The 18014-nt window shown below is 41.3% G+C and overlaps 1 protein-coding gene across 2 annotated transcripts in view; it reads right to left on the reverse strand.

Moving 5' to 3' along the window:
* Dnaaf11 (dynein axonemal assembly factor 11) overlaps positions 1-15279 on the reverse strand; it is a 107336-nt gene extending 92057 nt beyond the window's left edge. Inside the window, 3 exon segments of one of the 2 annotated variants that reach the window (NM_001025659.2) lie at positions 300-377; positions 6097-6264; positions 15004-15083. In NM_001025659.2, coding sequence (NP_001020830.2) covers positions 300-377; positions 6097-6264; positions 15004-15013 — 256 coding nt within the window. In that variant the 5' untranslated portion in view covers positions 15014-15083. 2 annotated transcript variants of the gene reach the window in all.
* Positions 15280-18014: the final 2735 nt, after the last annotated feature.

The raw sequence follows: 18014 nt of genomic DNA on the forward strand, positions 1-18014 counted from the left end.
GATGATATGTACAATATAATCTGAGTGGTAGGAAGCAAAACAAAAGAAAAACATGGAACATATTCAAGATGTCAACTGTAGCTACCTCTGGTAAGGAGACCAACCAGAAAGTTGGAAGGGGTGAAACATATTTCAGGCTTTGAATTTACATATCACTTTACTGTTTGAAGTTTTATAAGAACTAAGATGACCAAGATTTATATAAAATATAATTTAAAAGTATACTATCGTATCTACACTACTTCTTAAAGCTACTTTCAAGTTTTTATTGCCTCCATGAGAAACAGGAAAATTCTTACCTTCCAAGTTTTCAATTCTTTCAATGTTGTTCAATGCTAAGTTCAAGTATTCAAGTTTCTTCAGTTTGCTAACATTTTCTGAAATACAAATAATACAATTAATGGACCTTTAAGAGAGAATATTATTTTATAACTTGTCATGAAAGCGATACAGATAAGCAAAGGATTGTGTGTGGCTAGTGGCTTTTCAGAACTTTACTGTCTTAGTTGTGTTTTCTACTGCTGTGATAAATCACCTTGATGGAAAGCAACTTGGGGAGGAAAGGGTTTGCTTCTTCTTAACTACCTGATAACATCCAGCACTAAAGAAAATCAGGGCAGAAGAAACTCGCGAGGCATGAAATTGCAAGTGGGTGCTTAGGAAGCATAGGAGTGCTGCTTAAGGCGCTGTCCACATGGCTTACTTAGCTTGCTATCTTATGTCATCCAGGACTCCCAGCCCAGGGGAGGCACCACACACATTGATCTAAGTTCTCCCACATCAATCATCAATCAAGAAAATGCACCACATTGTTGCCCACAGGCCAGTTTGGTGGGGAAATTTTCTCAATGGAGGTCCCCTCTTCTCAAATGTCTCAAGCTTGTGTCAAGTTGACATAAAACTAGACAGCGCACCTATACAGCACACACTAGGTTGCCTGCAGAGCTAGCCTCTCTTCCTCCCTTCTTCTTAGGAGTACCAATGTTTGCACACGTTCCTATCCATCTCCAACACCACCGGGCTATGTTTGGGCAAGCCGGCTAGTGTACAGTACTCAGTAACTTCTGCTCAGTTTTGAAGGCAGCAGAACTTAGGATTTGCCTGTAGCATTTTCTGGCAGCCATGTGCAAAAGAAAGGGACACACACCACAAGTATTCAAAGTCAGCTAGGCAAAAACTCCATGCTCTGTGCCTTGGGACAGTGTATCTCTTTTTACTACAAGATTGTAACAAGGATAGAACAGTTACCCCTTTAGTCATCCTGCTTGATCACAAAGGAACCAGCTGGAAATAACGTTTACTCTGTGGTGGTGGAACAGAGAAAAGGGACCCACTGCCTCTGGAGTTCACTTTATCACAAACTATAGTTGGACAGATAATAGGTTTCCTTACTGGCAAGCCATGAGAAATTGGTTTTCCTTTACTTACAGCTAAAATTAACCTGCCATTAGATTATGTTTTAAAAAAAATCTTAAAGGTCATTCAGACAAAACAAGTATGAGCTAGTCAAAGAATCACTGTTGAATGAAGTGTTTCTAAAATAGTTGATTGTAAGACACAGCTATTTTGTATTTGCCATATCATATTCTAAGTATTTTACCTACATTACATTTTAAAAGCCATTTAATTACATTTATGTATTGTGTGCAAATGTGTGGGTATGGTAGAATGTGTCACAGGATATATGTGGGCATCAGAAGACAACTTGTGGGAGTCATATCTCTCCTTCCACTACATATATCCTGGAAGTTGAACCTAGATCATCAGCTTGGAGGCAAACATCTTACCCACTGAGCCATCTCACAGGCTGTGTGTGTGTGTGTGTGTGTGTGTGTGTGTGTGTGTACATTCATATGCTAATATATAGTAAATTAATGCATATTTCTGATAGTAAATGATAGAGCCAAAAGGATTTGATTCCAGTAAATCATTACACCTTCTCCTAAAAGGAGAATTATTTGAGACAAAAAAGAAGGATGGCATCCCTGTCTCACCTAAGCAATGCTGCTCTCCTAGGTTCTCTGACATATTATGAATAGTAGACATGACTTACTATCATTGCACTAAGCACTACTCATCTAAACATATATATATGTATATATATATAATTTTAAAATGAGAGTTTTTAAAATGAGAATCTAAGAATGAATTAAGCTTTCTTAGTGATTAAATTACTCAAGTGGTACTAATGATTACAAAAGGGTCTCTAAGGACAGCTGAGCACTCAGCCATCAACATACTTGGAGGTTTCTGTGTGCCAGTGATCAGGAAAGGCAGAGTGTCTCATCTACATCCAGAACGAAAATAGTCATCCCACAGTGGGATGCGTGACTTGCAAAGAACTCTTCATCCCTCTTTTGTTATTTCCATAGCCCTCAAATGCTGGAGCCACACAGTGGAAATCAATACAAGAGTTGTACAAGAGGAATTTCCTCAGTTCAACCCCCAAGAGGCAGGGAGCAAACTGGCCAGAAGATGGGCAAAGATTCCATAAGTGACCTCCTTAGCAGCCTGTAAGAAGTGTGAGAGCTCAAGCCCAAACCACTGTGACAGCCAGAGTCCCCAAATGCCAGGACCAGACCCACAGACTTCTGGTTGATCAAATCTCTATTCAGGTGAAAGAGGCTTGAGAACCAGCGGCTGCCTTCCATCTTTACAATGCTCACCGGGGATGTGTTGAGAGAGCAGATCACTGATGGCTACCCCACCCCCAGGCTCTGCACTCTGGTGGGACCCCAGATGGTCCTTAGCTCACACTTGCTTCATAGCTGAGCAGAGCCTTCCTCCCACAGCCCATCTGTCCTACTGGGTGAGCCAGGGAGCTCTAGGAAAGGCAGTTGCTTTGCAAACTTCCACCTCAATGGTAGGACAGCATGTGTGGATCCTAGAGAAGTACTTTCACTTGCTAAACACTTGTCTAAATGCCCAGGGGTGGAGCAGCATTGAAAAAATCCCATTATTAGAATTTAAAAGAGTGTTTAATTTAAGAATATTTCGGAAGCAAAAATTTAAGCTTTCTCACAGCCCTGAAAAGGCCTGAAATACTATGCTGCTAATTAGTAATTGTGATGGACCCAGCTGTGGAGATTAAAATTTCGGGAACTCTTTTGAGATCTGTACAATTAGCACCGTTCTGCAAAGTGCCCATGAATAAAAGCTGCTGGTTTTATCTAACCGCCTTTTTAATTGAACAGTGTGCCAGAGTTTCCAGTTCCTGGTAAGGCAAAAGACACCAAGTATATTTATCTGAAGAAATATATAGTTTTACTAAATCTTCCCAAAGTGATGCAAATCTGGGCTTTTTATAATCTAGCAAAATTTCAATTTTCCACAAAATTAGAGGCACCCATGCTATCAGGTTTTCTCGGCCTCAGTAATGTTAGCATTTTGGGCTGGATAATTCTTGTCCTGCAGTAGTATCCCTGGCTTCTGCTGGGGTAGGATTGGTAGCATACACCTCCAACACACACACATGCACACATGCACACACACACACACACACACACACAGAGGCATGCACGCATGCACGCATGTGTGTGTGCATACACACACATATCTATCTTAACCAAAATGTCTCCAGCCATGACTAAGTGCCTCCTGTTGAGAACCTCTGAACATCCCTGAAAAGTTAGCTATTACCTCAACACGAATTTAATTCCTGGACTCTTTCTATCTCAATTCATTCCATCTATTCCCAATGCTATTCATTTCTCCTCTGCCTCTGGCTTCAGTTGGCTAAGCAGGCAACCTGGGCTAAGTAATAGCATAAGTAGCTTGGCAGCTTTCATCGCTAAACACTATCTCACTGTAAACACAATAATCCTCCCACCATCCTATGCCATCCTGCACCTGTTAGCACTGTTTTATGAAGAAGCCAATTCGGTCTTGGTCAGCTTAACTGACCTGCTTATTTTTACACAGATCACAAATATGGGACAGAGGAGGGGTTCACAGACAAGTCTACCTGGTGCCAGAACCTCTGCGTGCTTTAACCATGAAGGTAGAGTTGCTTTAAGAAGCGACTCTCCATTTGTCCCCTTATGGTAGGATCCCACTCAATGACTGCAGTTCACCCATTATCTGCCTCTTAACTCATTGTTAGGACAAAGAGGAATGCAGGGTACAGGAAAAGATCAATTTATCCAATGGGTAAATTGGGAGAAGAAACCTGGCATGTACAGTCTCTCTTCCCTTCCTTCCTTTTCCTTCCTTCCTTCTTTCCTTCCTTTCTTCTAGATGTCCTTGCCAGCTCTTTCCTGCCATAAAACATGAACCTGCTTGGACAGCGGAAGCCTGTGGCTGCTCAGCTTGCCCTATAACTGAGATTTACGCTGAGGAAAGTATTAGCAAATCTATCTACTTAATAGTGTGTGTTACATTCTGCTAAAAGCTTTATCAGTGTAATGGATTGAATAAGAATGGGTCCCCAATGGCTCATATGTTTGAATGGTTGGTTCCCAGTTGGTGGAATTATTTGGGTAGAGTGGAAAGATAAAGAGGTGTGGCCTTGTTGGAGGAGGTGTGGCCTTGTTGGAGGAGGTGTGGCCTTGTTGGAGGAGGTGTAGCCTTGTTGGAGGAGCAGTATCATTGGAAATAGACTTTGAGACCTCAAAAGTCCATGCCTTTACTAGTGTGTCTCTCTCAACCTTGTAGTTATTGTCTCCTCATGAAAACTCTCAGCTACTGTGCCATGCCTGCCTGTCTTTTGCGATAACCTCATTGTGATGGCCATGAGCCCTCTGAACCTGTGAGCCAGCTCCAACCTTCCTTCTCTAGGTTGCCCTGGTCATGGTATCGCTTCACAATAATAGAAAAGGAACTAAGATCATCAGTTACAATACTAACAGTTTGATCTTTTCCCCCATGACTTCTGTACTTCCATTCCACCTGTCAATTCTATTCCAAACTAAAACCATCTTAATGCAACAAACTGATCACAATGGCATAACTGGCTAACATAGTCTGTGGTGATCTGACAGACATATATATGTGTATATATATATATATGTATATATATATACATACATACATACACTTTTCAGAGCAGATTTTTCTTCATGGAAAAACTGAGCAGAATGTACAACTCGTAAATACCCCATTCTTTCCCTGTACAACCCCAATTGCTGGTCCCCAATGCTATTAACATATTATTCCAAAGTGGGAGACTCATCAAAACTGTTAAGCCAACTTTGACATATCTTTACCCACACAAGTATTCAGTGGTTCTCAGCCTTTCTCATGCTGTACCCTTTAATACAGCTCCTCATGTTGTGACCCCCAACCATAAAATTATTTTCTCGTTACTTCATAACAGTAATTTTGCTAGTTATGAATCATAATGTAAATATTTTACTAAAGTGGGTCACAACTCACAGGTTGAGATCTGCTGCTCTTAGTACCATATACATTCTGTATATCTTGTCAAACAAACATGTATCCACATTATCCTACATGCTCTGACTATTCACTGTCCATTACTAATAGCTCATGGAAAGTGCTGATCTTTTTCTGGTTCTTATACTTCTCCCTTCTCCAGAATGTCAGTTAGACTCTTGTAGGCTTAGCTTTTACGTATCAGTTGCTCTCACTAATGTCCATTAAGGATTCCTCTCTGTGTTTCTAGACCTCAGTAGCCATTTCTTTTAAGCTGTGAAACAACACTCCATTTCATGAAATTAGCATAGTTGACTGAAGGATATCTTGGTTGCTTACAAGTTTGGGCATCTGTGACTTTTTAAACCAAAAAAAAATATTGTTATACATATATGACAAGGACTTTTAAATCCTGACATGATCTTTCCAGTTTTGCTGAGAGATATAAGGCTATGAAAAATTCATGACTCATATCCTCCCACTTTGAAAACTGATAGGAAATTATGTGCACCTCACACTTAACTCTGCTTCCAATTTCATAAAAGCATCCCTCTGGACACGATGGCCAACAACACACAGGGAGGCCTGGGGAATATTCTGCAAAGAGCTACTGAGAAGTGGTTGTGTCTCTTTCCCCATGGCCTTCTTATTCAGTTGTTTTTCAAAGTTCTCCTGCTCAAATGTTTAAAAAAAAGTCATGAGAGAAAAAAGAATGAGACTTACCAATTTTTGCAATGAGGTTATTTTGAAGATAGAGAATTTTTAAATCACGGCACCATTTGTCAATATGTTCTAGTCTTTCTATTTCTTGCTGATGCAAGGAGAGTTCCTCCAGGGAAAAAATTACACATTCGTTGTGCTCAGCATTCCGTCTAATAAGATCTTCTGTGACTGAAAGAAATTTTGTGGCATATTATATTCCCATTCCCATTGTTCTGCGTCGGGTTATTATGTTATTAACATGCTGGAGTTCTTTGCAGTCAAGCGTTAATTCTTCAGGCCCAAGCAGCTCACAGACAGAAGGAGATCAGACAAATCTTTCTTGCTACCCACCTCATGGGATCTGTGCAGAGCCATGATGTGAGGCAAAGAAAAGAGACACAGTAAAGCCTCCAGTCTCATTTGTCTTCACATGTTTAATATCTGTGTAAGTTTTGCTACATAGATAGAGGAGGACTTGACCATTGATAACTATTAGAACATGAATATAGGCTCTCCTGGTGGCACAAGGTCAAACTGGATAAGATCCACTAATGGACCTAAGACAGAGAGAGAGAGCAACTGGATCACAATCTCACTAATAAAAGACAGGACACAAAAACTCCTTCAACCATTCAGTAAGGAAGGCCATTCATCACTTAACCAATAATTGCTCATTTAGAACTTCTGTAAAAGTAAAAGCAACCAAGATCTTGAATAACTACTTATAAGAAGGGCAAATAGAGGGAGTTACCATTCTCGAATAAAAATGATGTGTAGCACAAACTGTCAAGGCCCAGGTCACTGGACTATAATTGTGATGGCACTAAGCGACTGAAAATGATACTGTGCTCCACTGTTGGAGCCAGGAACGAAATCACGAATCATATTTATAAAGTGGGCTGGAAGCAAAAGGGCAACAATGATGGGGACATCCTGCATTTGCCAGTGTGACTAAAAATGTCTCTTATTTGAACCTACCTCTCCTTTTCAGTAAAATGTATTAAGTGATTCCTGTCAATCCCAGTATATAATGATGACTTACATGCTGTCATCTATCAGGTGCAGGCACTAGCCTAAATGCTTTAAATGGTTTAAAGTAGTCATAGGTAGAAATATTGTTTACCCTCATCTGGAAAGGAACTGAAGCCCAGAGTTTCCCTAACTTTTCAGGTCTTCACCGTGAAAGTTAAGGTCAGTTTTGAAATCAACAGCCCACTGATAGACCATGTTAAAACATACATCTCAAAATCTTACAAGATCATTGCTTAAAATGCTGCACATAGTTGACCTAGTTAAGATGATTTTCTTTGAAGAGACAAATGAATACGCTAAACAAAGCCTAGCCTTTGCTTGGAAACTTGGTCTGTTGGGTACACATGAAAACTTTCAAATATTTCAATTGTAATATGGTTGCATCCATCCACCAACTTTTTAATCTTACAATAGATAAATACCAGCAGTTTCTCAGGTTCACGCTAAACCATGAAGGGTCGATGCATCTGGGTAGAGTATAGTTCACACAGGCTGTTCTGTGGTCAAGATTTAAGCGAAGCAATGAACTACAAAGGTTCAAATGAACAAAATCAGCTGAGATTAAATTTCTCTAATGGTGGGAATGCTGAGAAGCGTCTGCCGTGTCAAACATGCCAAAACATAGCAGAAGACAAGTTCTTCACTCCAGCCCTCCAATGCAAGCATCTGAGAGATGTGGAAGGGATGACACTTTCACTGTATCACAGGGACATAACACTCACCCTTGCAAGCATTCAGCTGCTTTGGGGATTAAAGCTTCTGCCACAGGCTAAGATCTACAACCTCAACGATCAAAAGTTTTACTGCCCATGAAAAACAAATGGAAGTTCGTAAAGCGAGTGGAGCCTTTATGATTGTAAGAGATGCCCAGTTCAGATAAAAAAGACACACAACTTTAATTATTTGCAATAAGGCTTAGGTGGCACAAGAGCATGGCAGATATCTATCCTCTATGTTACTAAAATCTACTTTTCTATCGAGTATTACCAAGTTATTACTTACTATGCTTCATCTGCGCTGGTAGGAGAAAGAATCTGAGAGAGGAGGAAGGTGCAGGAGCCAAAAAGGAGGTAAGTAGATGGATGGAAACATGATACCTGAGCATAGGTGACTAGCCATGTGGCGAAATGTAGGTTAAAATAAATTAGTATCCAGTTATCATCTAGTGAGAGTAGAGCCTAGCTATATGGTCAAGGTATTTATTTGTATATATAATTTGAGTCTGATTCTTATTTCTGGGAGCATGGGGTTGGGAGGCAGAATCCAGACTTAACTTCAACAGTCATAGGCAAACAGGATCACTGAATCACCTGTTGGCTTGCCCTTGTTTCTGAAATGGGACAATGGAGACCATTCCTGCCAAGTTCCTAGAGAGTTTTACATTGGTGTGAAAAAAATGTTTGGCTTGAGAGTAATTTGGTTATAATACATGACATTGAAATGTCATTCTTTGTATTATATCCCATGGTATACTCAGGTTTTGTATGTACTATTTGAATCTGGAAGAAATTTTACCAAGTTATAGAAAGAGGAAGTTGAATTTAGCAGAGCACTTATTCTTAATGACTGTGCAACATTACCTCCTACATTAACAAGTAGGAGCCCCTGGACATTGGGTAGGCTCCTGAACATGTGGTCTTGTCGAGCTAAGGAAAGTTCCCCATGGCACTATCATCTGCTATACCTCCATGCCGTATCTGAAAGATAGAATTTTGCCTTTTTAAAAGATAAAAACATCTATGAACTTGACTGCTTCTTTGAAACGTGCTGAACTCCCTGCGCCTTTCCAGTGGGAGGAGGCAGGGTGGCCCAAGATGACACTTTCTTAGCTGAACATGGCGAATACAGCTAAGAGAGGTTACAACCCTATGCATGACGAATGTTCCTGCTCCTGCTAGGGCCACAGAGGCAGCTGCAAACCCAGTCCTCAGAAAGACAGGCCGAAGGGCTTGCAAAGGAGCCTAAAGGGGGCAGGCTGGGAAGCTCTGGCTTGTTGGGAACCCTCTGCTGTGACTGCAATGTCCTACTCATTAATTAGCAAGCTTCCACAAACTAAGAAAAAGAACCAGAAAACAAACAACAGCAACAAAAACATCTTTAGGGATACTAAAAAGGGATATTAAAATTACCCTCCTGACAACCACATCTCTCTCTCTCTCTCTCTCTCTCTCTCTCTCTCTCTCTCTCTCTCTCTCTCACACACACACACACACACACACACACACACACACACACACACACACACACACACACACGTTCAGTCATTTTGTTTGTTTCTGTGTATTTTATTTTTGGTTTCTGTCTTTCCTGGTAGGGATCAAACCTGGGGTATGTGCCTCTAGGCATGTGACCTAGGGAACTACACACTTCGTTCCCCATGTTTATTCAGTTAGCTGAAATCAATTAGCAATGCACAGTAGTGATGGTCACCCTGAGAATGTAACAAATCAGTTGTATAAACTAAAATCATCACCTCTATCTGTAATCTACAAAAATTATCTTAGAAAGCACACAACTTATTTTTCAGTTTGAGATGCATAACCATTATTACCAGAGTTATTTTAAGGAGATATGGGAATTATTCACCATTACTGACTAGACTCTCAAGTACCCAATGGTGTATCTGTGACCTAGAAACACACAAGAGACTATGGGCTGTTGGAGGCTGTGCTGCTATTAATCTTGGAGTCAATGAACCAAGAAAATGTCCACATCTAGAAATTCTGCCATTTCTTTAGACCATACCCAGAGAGGAATAACATTGTTACCCAAGAAGTCCCGTATCTGCTCCTCACTAGTCACTTCCTGGGATCATTTACAAAACAGACTATGCCATAGGGTTGGCAACCCTGATGCCCACAGTTTTCAAGCAACACCTGCTTACTAGACACATGGATGACTTGGATGTACGCTAAAGTGAACACAGCATGGAAGAAGAACCAGGAATGTGGACAGGGAAGAGAGAGAAGTGAGAAGTGAACCAGAGGACCAGCTCTCCTTGAGCCTCTACAGTCCACCAGATGCTCCTGAGGCATCTGTAAATGTACCCTTTGGGATATATGAAAGTATACATCTTGGGGGAGGAAATTGTACTTTATTTAGCATTTTGGTTTATAGCTTGGTGAGCCATTACTTACCATGTCCTCAGATTCTGGTTGAGGCTTAGCTTGATATATACATGAATACATAACCCAATTAGTGTGAACACTGACAGTTGCTAGCCATGGTCAAGGCATTTGTGCATATGAGAATCCTGGCAGCATCTTAAATACCGCTTGATCCTTGAGCACCTACTGCCCACTCAGGTAACCTGGCTGCTAACACTGCCTCCCCCAGCTCTGCTGCCTCAAAGGCTTCTCCACTTTTTCCAGCTCTGGAGGCTGAGAGGATGGACGACTGGCACAGAAACATTCTTCTCGTTCTTCATCTCTCACAATATAAGAAAGTCATACCATTGTGCTGTTTATATAAGGAAAACAGGTTGTCAGGATATGATTGTCAAATTTTCCCTTTTAGCATTGTGGATAGACACTAGAATGGATTGTGTTTGTCCTTATTTCCTATGCATAAGACTTAACATGGTAAGAATTGCTTTCAGTTTAAATGGGCAGGATGAAGGAACCTCTTTTAGCTTGGAAGCTAATCATACAGAGAGGAGGATCCCCACCATTATGATCAGAGCAATGTTTCTGAGAAGCAAGTACTGTATACAATTAGGGGAATTTTTTAAAGTGTAGAATTGCAAAGGGGGTTAGTACTGTGCTTCTATGAAAGTTCTCAGTGGCCAATTCTGAACTATTTTAAAAACCTAACATTTTTAATGTACTCATTGAGAATTTCACACTTTTTTATAATGTATTTTAATTTTATCCACCCACCACTATCTCCAAGTCTTCCCAGTACCCTCCACTCTGTTCTCCCTTGAAATTTAATGCCCTCTTATTTTGTGGTTAAAAAACATCCTGCATCCAATTATCTCTAAACACATGTGCGTGGGGGTGATGGCGTCTAGTGGGGCATCCATGTCTCAGGACACATCACAGAATGGGGGGAGGGGACAGAATGTAGGAGCTGTAGCGGGAGGATGGGAGAGAAAGCTGTAAAATGTTGACCTCCGGACATAAGTCGTTGTGCTCTTCAATCTAGAGCAACTGTGACCGTCTGCACAAGATCAAGCATTGAACGGGTTTACAATAGGCCAACTGCTACGTGGCACACAGTTTTATGGCTCTCAGGACATAATACTGCCTTACCTGTAATGGCAAACCTTAGTGTGAAACCTGGACTCAGCCGCTGAGAAGAGAGGTCAAGAGTTCCCACATGGTGCATGGAGACGATAGCCTTTTGTACTTTTAAGTGGGAAGGAAGTTTTACAATTTTATATACCATCCAATTTTTTCCGTGTGCAAATGGTTTGATATTGATGAGAAAGGGTACAAAATTTTAAAAGTGTAAATAGTCTAAGTGGAGAGCCATAATAATTTACAGAACCAGGAACAACATGTACTTAACTTGCCAGTGCTCAGAGCATACTAACCAGGATTTTTGTTGGTGGTGGTGATTGATTGATTGTTTGTTTGTTTGTTCATTTGTTTTTGCTTTGAGAAGAGTTTCTCTGTCCTGGAATTTGCTTTGTAGAACAGGCTGGCTTACAGAACTTACAGAGATCTACCTGCCTCTCTCTCTCTCCCTCCTTCCCTCCCTCCCTGCCTCTGCTTCCCAAGTCCTGAAATTAAAGGCATGTGCCACCACACCTGGCCACAGCACCTCGTTTTAACTGTGCTTTCTTCATCTCCAAGAGACACTGCCCACCTTCACAAAGTCCTACAGCAGAAATACAGTACTGTGTTTACATGAGATCATTCTAGGATCTAAAACTTCCTCGGTACTATTAAAAACCTCAGCATTCAACACTTTCCAGAGCAATGGTGTTGCAACATGTACTGGATAGCACAGAGATCATGCCACATGAAAAGCTGCTTCTGCTGTCTCATTCAGAAAACCCCAAGTAACAAAAGAAAAGTCTCAGATGGAGATTTAAAAATGTCCTCTTGGAAGGAGGTCCTCATTGATGTTTACATACCTGCAGGAAAGAGGGACCAGTGAAGGATATTGACAGCTCTAATACACTTACCTCATCAAAGCAGGGCACTGAGGAATCCCAAGGTTGAACTAATACAGATTAGCTAGCCTGTGCCTCTTACATCTTTAACATTTATCCACAAAATGACCTTGCTCAGGCTGAGTGGATGGTTTAGTATGTAAAGCACATATGGAAACATGTGGATGTGAACTAGAATCCCCAGAACTCAAATGAACTAGCACATGTCTGCAACCGGTGTTCCTATAACAAGGTGGGACATGTAGACAAGAGGAGACCTGGAAAGTCACAGGCCAGTTGGCTTGACAAACAACAAAGACACCCTGTCTTCAACAAAGTGGAAGATGTAACTGAGGCTGATCTCTGACCTCCTGCACATGCTAAGGCATACACATATACAAACATGTACAAACAAACATGCACAGCACACACAGAGAGGACCAGTGCAGCAGAATAAAGTTTCTGAGCTATGAGAGCTTGCAAATTCCAAAACCAAAACAATTAATTTAGTATTGGTTCTTTTAGGATCTGTTTGCTGGCCTGATATAGGGTCTCATGTTGCAGCTGAGGCTAGCCTTGATCTCATGGCAGTACTCCTACATGCCTCAGCTTCCCAAGTGAAGCCTGGGATTCTAGGCATGAACCATCACATCCTGTTCCTTTCTTGATGTTTTCTATCATGTTTTGAAAACAGCTCTATCTTTCTTGCTGAACGAGATGAAGTCAATCAATATGTTCACAGCAGACTTCACAGATTTTTCAAACATCTTGAAAAATGTTGCAAATACATACATGTGCATATATGTATATACACATATATACATGAAATTAAAAGATATGTCATAGAAACATAATTACAAATAAGTAGTTTACCTTTCATAGTATCTAAATATTTTCCTTTTTGAATTTTCAAGATAGCACATGTGCTTTTTCTTACAGATTGAATGGGCGTCAGGACCCGTACTGATCCCTAATGCCGTGATACCTTTAAGGGCTGTAATATGACTGTCTTATTTAAAAAACACAAAGAACCATGGCAGAAGAACTTGGAAAATGTGGTGTGGACTACTGAGTCAAATAAGGAAGGTCAGAAGAGACTACATAGAGGAGAGACCTGAACCTTAAAGCATGTGTATATGTTTGCCAGACAAGCAAATTAGTAATGGGCACCCCAGGCCATCTTGGATAATACAATGTGTTTCCTGAACCATTGTGAAAGTCATTTATCCCACTGTCTGCACTTCATTTCAGGACACTATCTTCCACCAGTCCTACATGGTCAATTAGGCACCTGATGAAAATTCAAGCTTCTCAACAGAATGTTTAGGAAGGTGACCTCTTGAAGATTTCCAGGGCAGAAATAAACCCCACCATCTTACTCTCATTCATTATTTATATTCATCCTCTTACATACATTCAGTCAGTCATCTCTCTCCCCATCCACCCTTCTTTCCTCCGTCCTTCCCTCTTTTCCTCCCTCCCATCCTCTTTCCTCCTCCTCTTTTTCTATGAAACTTCCAAATGCTCTACTACTGAACTATCCCCCGGCCCCAAGAAGAGTCTCATATATATATATATATATATATATATATATATATATATATATATATATATATATGAGAGAAAGAGGGAGAGACAGAGAGAGAGGGAGAGGGAGAGAGAGAGAGAGAGAGAGAGAGAGAGAGAGAGAGAGAGAGAGAGAGAATGAGATGACTCAGCTGGTAACGAATGAGGGCATGAGTCCAGTCACCAGCCGCCATGGATGTGGTGTACCTGTAATCCTAGCACTGGAGAAGCAGAGACAGTCAGGCCCCTCTAGCTCACTGATCAGACAGTTTTACTGAATAGGTGAGCTCTATTTCAAATGAGAGATCCGGATTTAAAGAAAATAAGAGGCCAAACTCCAAACTCCATATGTACACAAATGTGAATCTGCACACACGTATGTGTACACACATGCATACGCATATGCCATATACACAGATGTTGACATTTTAACAATGATAACAGGCATGTTAGCTGGAACTGTATGGAAATGCTATTTGTTGGCATCAACAATTTCCTGACAACAGAAATGATTCAATCTAATCTAAAAATACTTGCTCCTCCCATCGCTTGGAGGACATTTATGATAGTTTTAGATAAACACATTTTTATTTACTAAATCTATAGGATAAAACCCTGCTGTGGAAGGAAGGAAGCTGAGGTTCAAAGGTGAGGTTCCAGAGCAAAGCCACAGAGCTCTTAGGATGGCCACAGGGAAGGGTGTGTATCAAACACTGGCTCTGAAATTGTTCTCCTCCATTAGGCAGCAATATCTTACTCAGTGAGGTGGTGGCACACAGTAGGTGTGATCCAGGGCTTCACAGCCTAATCTAGTCATGTAATAAGGCTGAGCTACCAGGTCTTCCTGGACCCCCTTTCTCCCTGGAGCCCACATGGCTAGCTGCTGGCCAGTGGCAAGTAGAGAACATGGCAGGCACTTGAGAGGACATAGGAACCTGAGGAGTCCTGAAGATACTTGATACTTAAGGAACTTGAAGGGACCCAAGGATTCCTGAAAGGATTTAGTGGGGACCTATCAGATAATGAGAAGTTATGGTGGGACTTCAGGGGTCTTGAGCATACCCGAAAGGATCTAAGGGATCTGGAGGGGATCTGAGGAGTACAGGGAAGACGTCAGAGAGGCTGGTGCAGCTGAGGCACCTAAGGGCTGGCCCCGCGGTGGGAGGAGGGGGAAATTGTTGGGCAGTGGGGAGCGGGTGCTGAGCCCACCAAGGGTGGGGGTCGCTTACTTCGGCCCATGGCGCTGCTTTTCTGGATCTCTAGTCAGGGAAACAAGGAGACGACCGGCGGGATTCCCCTCAACCCTCACAGCTTTGCCTCTGAGAGTGTGGGACGCAACCAGGGAGTCATGGCAACGGATTCTATGGCAGCCGCAGGAGATCAGGTGGCTCTGGGTTTCCTGACTTCCGGAAGAGAAGCAGTAAGAATAGCAGTGGCCCGCTCCATAATCCAGTGACCCAATCCAGTTTCTTGTCCCCACCTGGGGCTTTCCCTAGAAAGCTTTTCTCTCACTAAGACAGCTGCCCGCCCAGATCAAGCACTCACAGGGAGCTCTTATTTCAGTCTTTTCCTGGGCGTGTTTTCTGCCCGGTTTTTACCTAGTCTCAATTTCTATTTCACTTGTGAAAAGCCGCAGAGATTTGATTTGGCTCCCACTCTGCTTGCTACAGTTGAGACCTTAAACATCTTTAGCATCGGTCCCCGTGTCTATAAGACAAAAAATAAACTGAACACAAACAAACAAAACTTTATGGAGTTTCAATAATATATCTGAACTGAAATGCTGTTTTAATTTTGTTTTTCTTTTTTAACTATTGTTTAAGAACTTCAGACACTTTTTTTTTAAAAGCAGGCTCGTTATTGTTGTTACCATTAAATTACAACCTTTTAAATCGTAGCTCTACACTCACTTCCTACAATTATATTTTTAAACACACTACCCATTATTCTGTCCCACTCCCCTACACACCACCCTTTTAATTGTAAGACATAGGAGTGTTCTTTCTAAGCTTAGAATGCATGTCTGGTATTTCCCCTGGCCCCATTTCTCAGCTGTCAGAAGGCTCCAAGAAAAGTTGGGTAAAATTAATTATTCCTCTTCAAATGTTCAGATAATATTTAATGTGTCACAACTTAGTAAATGAATGTAGCTATGCCATATTTGCAAACGTAAATACAACTCCCCACTTGCTTTAAAATGCAGTTTGTAAAAGGTTAAAAAAAAACATTCTAATCACAGTAAACCAATACAGTGTAAGGTTCCTGATTTGTGTATTCTGTATGCATCTTGAAAGATTTATTGAGCATTGCTAAGTGCAAAGAAATTTGTGATTTCCAGAAGTGCCTGTTCAACGTTGGCTATTGGCCATCACCAGGACTGGCCAGATAGCCAGATAGATGAGGGCATGAATGTAGCAGAGACAAGAAACTAAACAGGTTTAGCATGAAGGAGGATGGGTGATGAACACCGGTTTGGCCTGAATCGAATTGCACAGAAACTCTTCTTGAACGGTAATCCTGAGAGAGTAAATAAGAAACGGTGCACCTCACTGGCCAAGCCTTAAGGCACCATGTCCCCTTAGTGGAAGGAGTACTTTGGAATTCCAGGCGATGCCCAATGATACTCAGAGTAAATTTAGGTGATATCTATTATCTCTACAAATATGCCCAATTCTCCACTCCCTGAGGTTTCTTATTGGTGTTTGCTTTTGTTTTGTTTTTGCTTTTTAAGCAGAACAATGCAGAGGCAGCTGTCATTAGATGTATGATTCAAACATGCATGCTTATCTCTGCTTGGCACCAGTCGGGTGATACCATTTCTGAGAGTTACACCTTCCCCATTTCCACCCAACAGCACTGCTGTGCCTGTGCTCACTGAAGTCAGATTACTCACGGAAATCAAGTGCCAAGAGCAGCAAGCGCCTGAAAATTTACCTCTGCGTGAACTTAGGAGTTTTGATAGCAGGGGTTTATAGAAGCTAAAAGGATCCAGTTTCTCAGAAGAAGCTGGTACCTTGTATTTCAGGTAGAAAGGTGAGTTTCTAAGGTAACAAAAGCATGTTATCAGGCTCAGTATAAAGATTCCAGGACTCTAGAACAACAGTTCTCAACCTTCCTAATGCTGTAACACTTTAGTGCAGTTCCTTACCTTGTGGTAACCCCCCAACTGTAAACATATTTTGTTGCTACTTAGTAACTGTTAGTTCGTTACTGTTAAGAATTGAAATGTAAATATCTGATATTCAGAGTATCTGATGGAGACCCACAAGTTGTGAACTGCTACTCTAGAAGTTTCTCAAGAGCTTGTGTAATTTGGGTGTCTGATATGTTAGCTCTGCACTTCTATTCTCATCTTTACTTATACTTATGATCTTTCCATCTTACTCTGAAAGCCTCTACTTGTCACGGAGGCTCATGTGTTTTGCTTCTCTTGGGAGCTTATGTTGGAACTTAACCTCCAATGTAGACAGTACAAGAGGTGTGGCCTTTAGAAGGTGACTGCATCATGAAGGTAGACAAGGTACAGTGTGACAATTTTACAAAAGCAGTTATCCCCCTCCCATTCCTTCCATCCCTTCTACTGCCCAAGAACACATGATGTCCCCTGCAAGAGGACACAGTGACAGTAAGGCCTTGGGATTGTCCCATGAACTCTGATGTTTGTGGGACCGAATTATTTCATTTCTTCATTCATAAGCAATCGAAAGTTTAAGTATCTATCCTGATTTAAAATACTTCAGATATTTTAAGCACACTTAAGATGTTTAAGTGTGCTCAACCTTGCTTACATGCTTTGAGATTGCTAACTTATTCATTCTCACAGAGGGCTCCAGATGCAGGTCATGCTATTAATAGCACATAATAGGCAAGGAAGCAGAGCCCCAGTGAGATTATACTACTGGAGCAAAGTAAACCAGAATTTTGCATGCAAACCTGAATCCATGGTCCATCATATTCTAGACTGAAACCTTACTTGAGAGAGTTCTTTTTCTGATGCTTTGTTTCTATCTTTGAGCCCTGGCTCTTTGCATAGGCATGGATACTTGGGTGCCTTATAAATATTTTCCAATGAGTGAATAAGTGATTTCCTGGGACAGTTTATCCAAAAGTTTTGTTGCATCCTGTGCAATGACCATGCATGTGTGGGTTTGGTAGAATCACCACTCCACTGTCCTTGTCAGGAGGGGTCTAGAGATTGGACAGTAAGAGCATCAGACAGTTTCTCATCTTGGGATATGTG

The sequence above is a fragment of the Rattus norvegicus genome, chromosome 7, assembly GCF_021556685.1.
Source record: "Rattus norvegicus strain SHRSP/BbbUtx chromosome 7, alternate assembly SHRSP_T2T, whole genome shotgun sequence".
Taxonomy (NCBI): domain Eukaryota; kingdom Metazoa; phylum Chordata; class Mammalia; order Rodentia; family Muridae; genus Rattus; species Rattus norvegicus.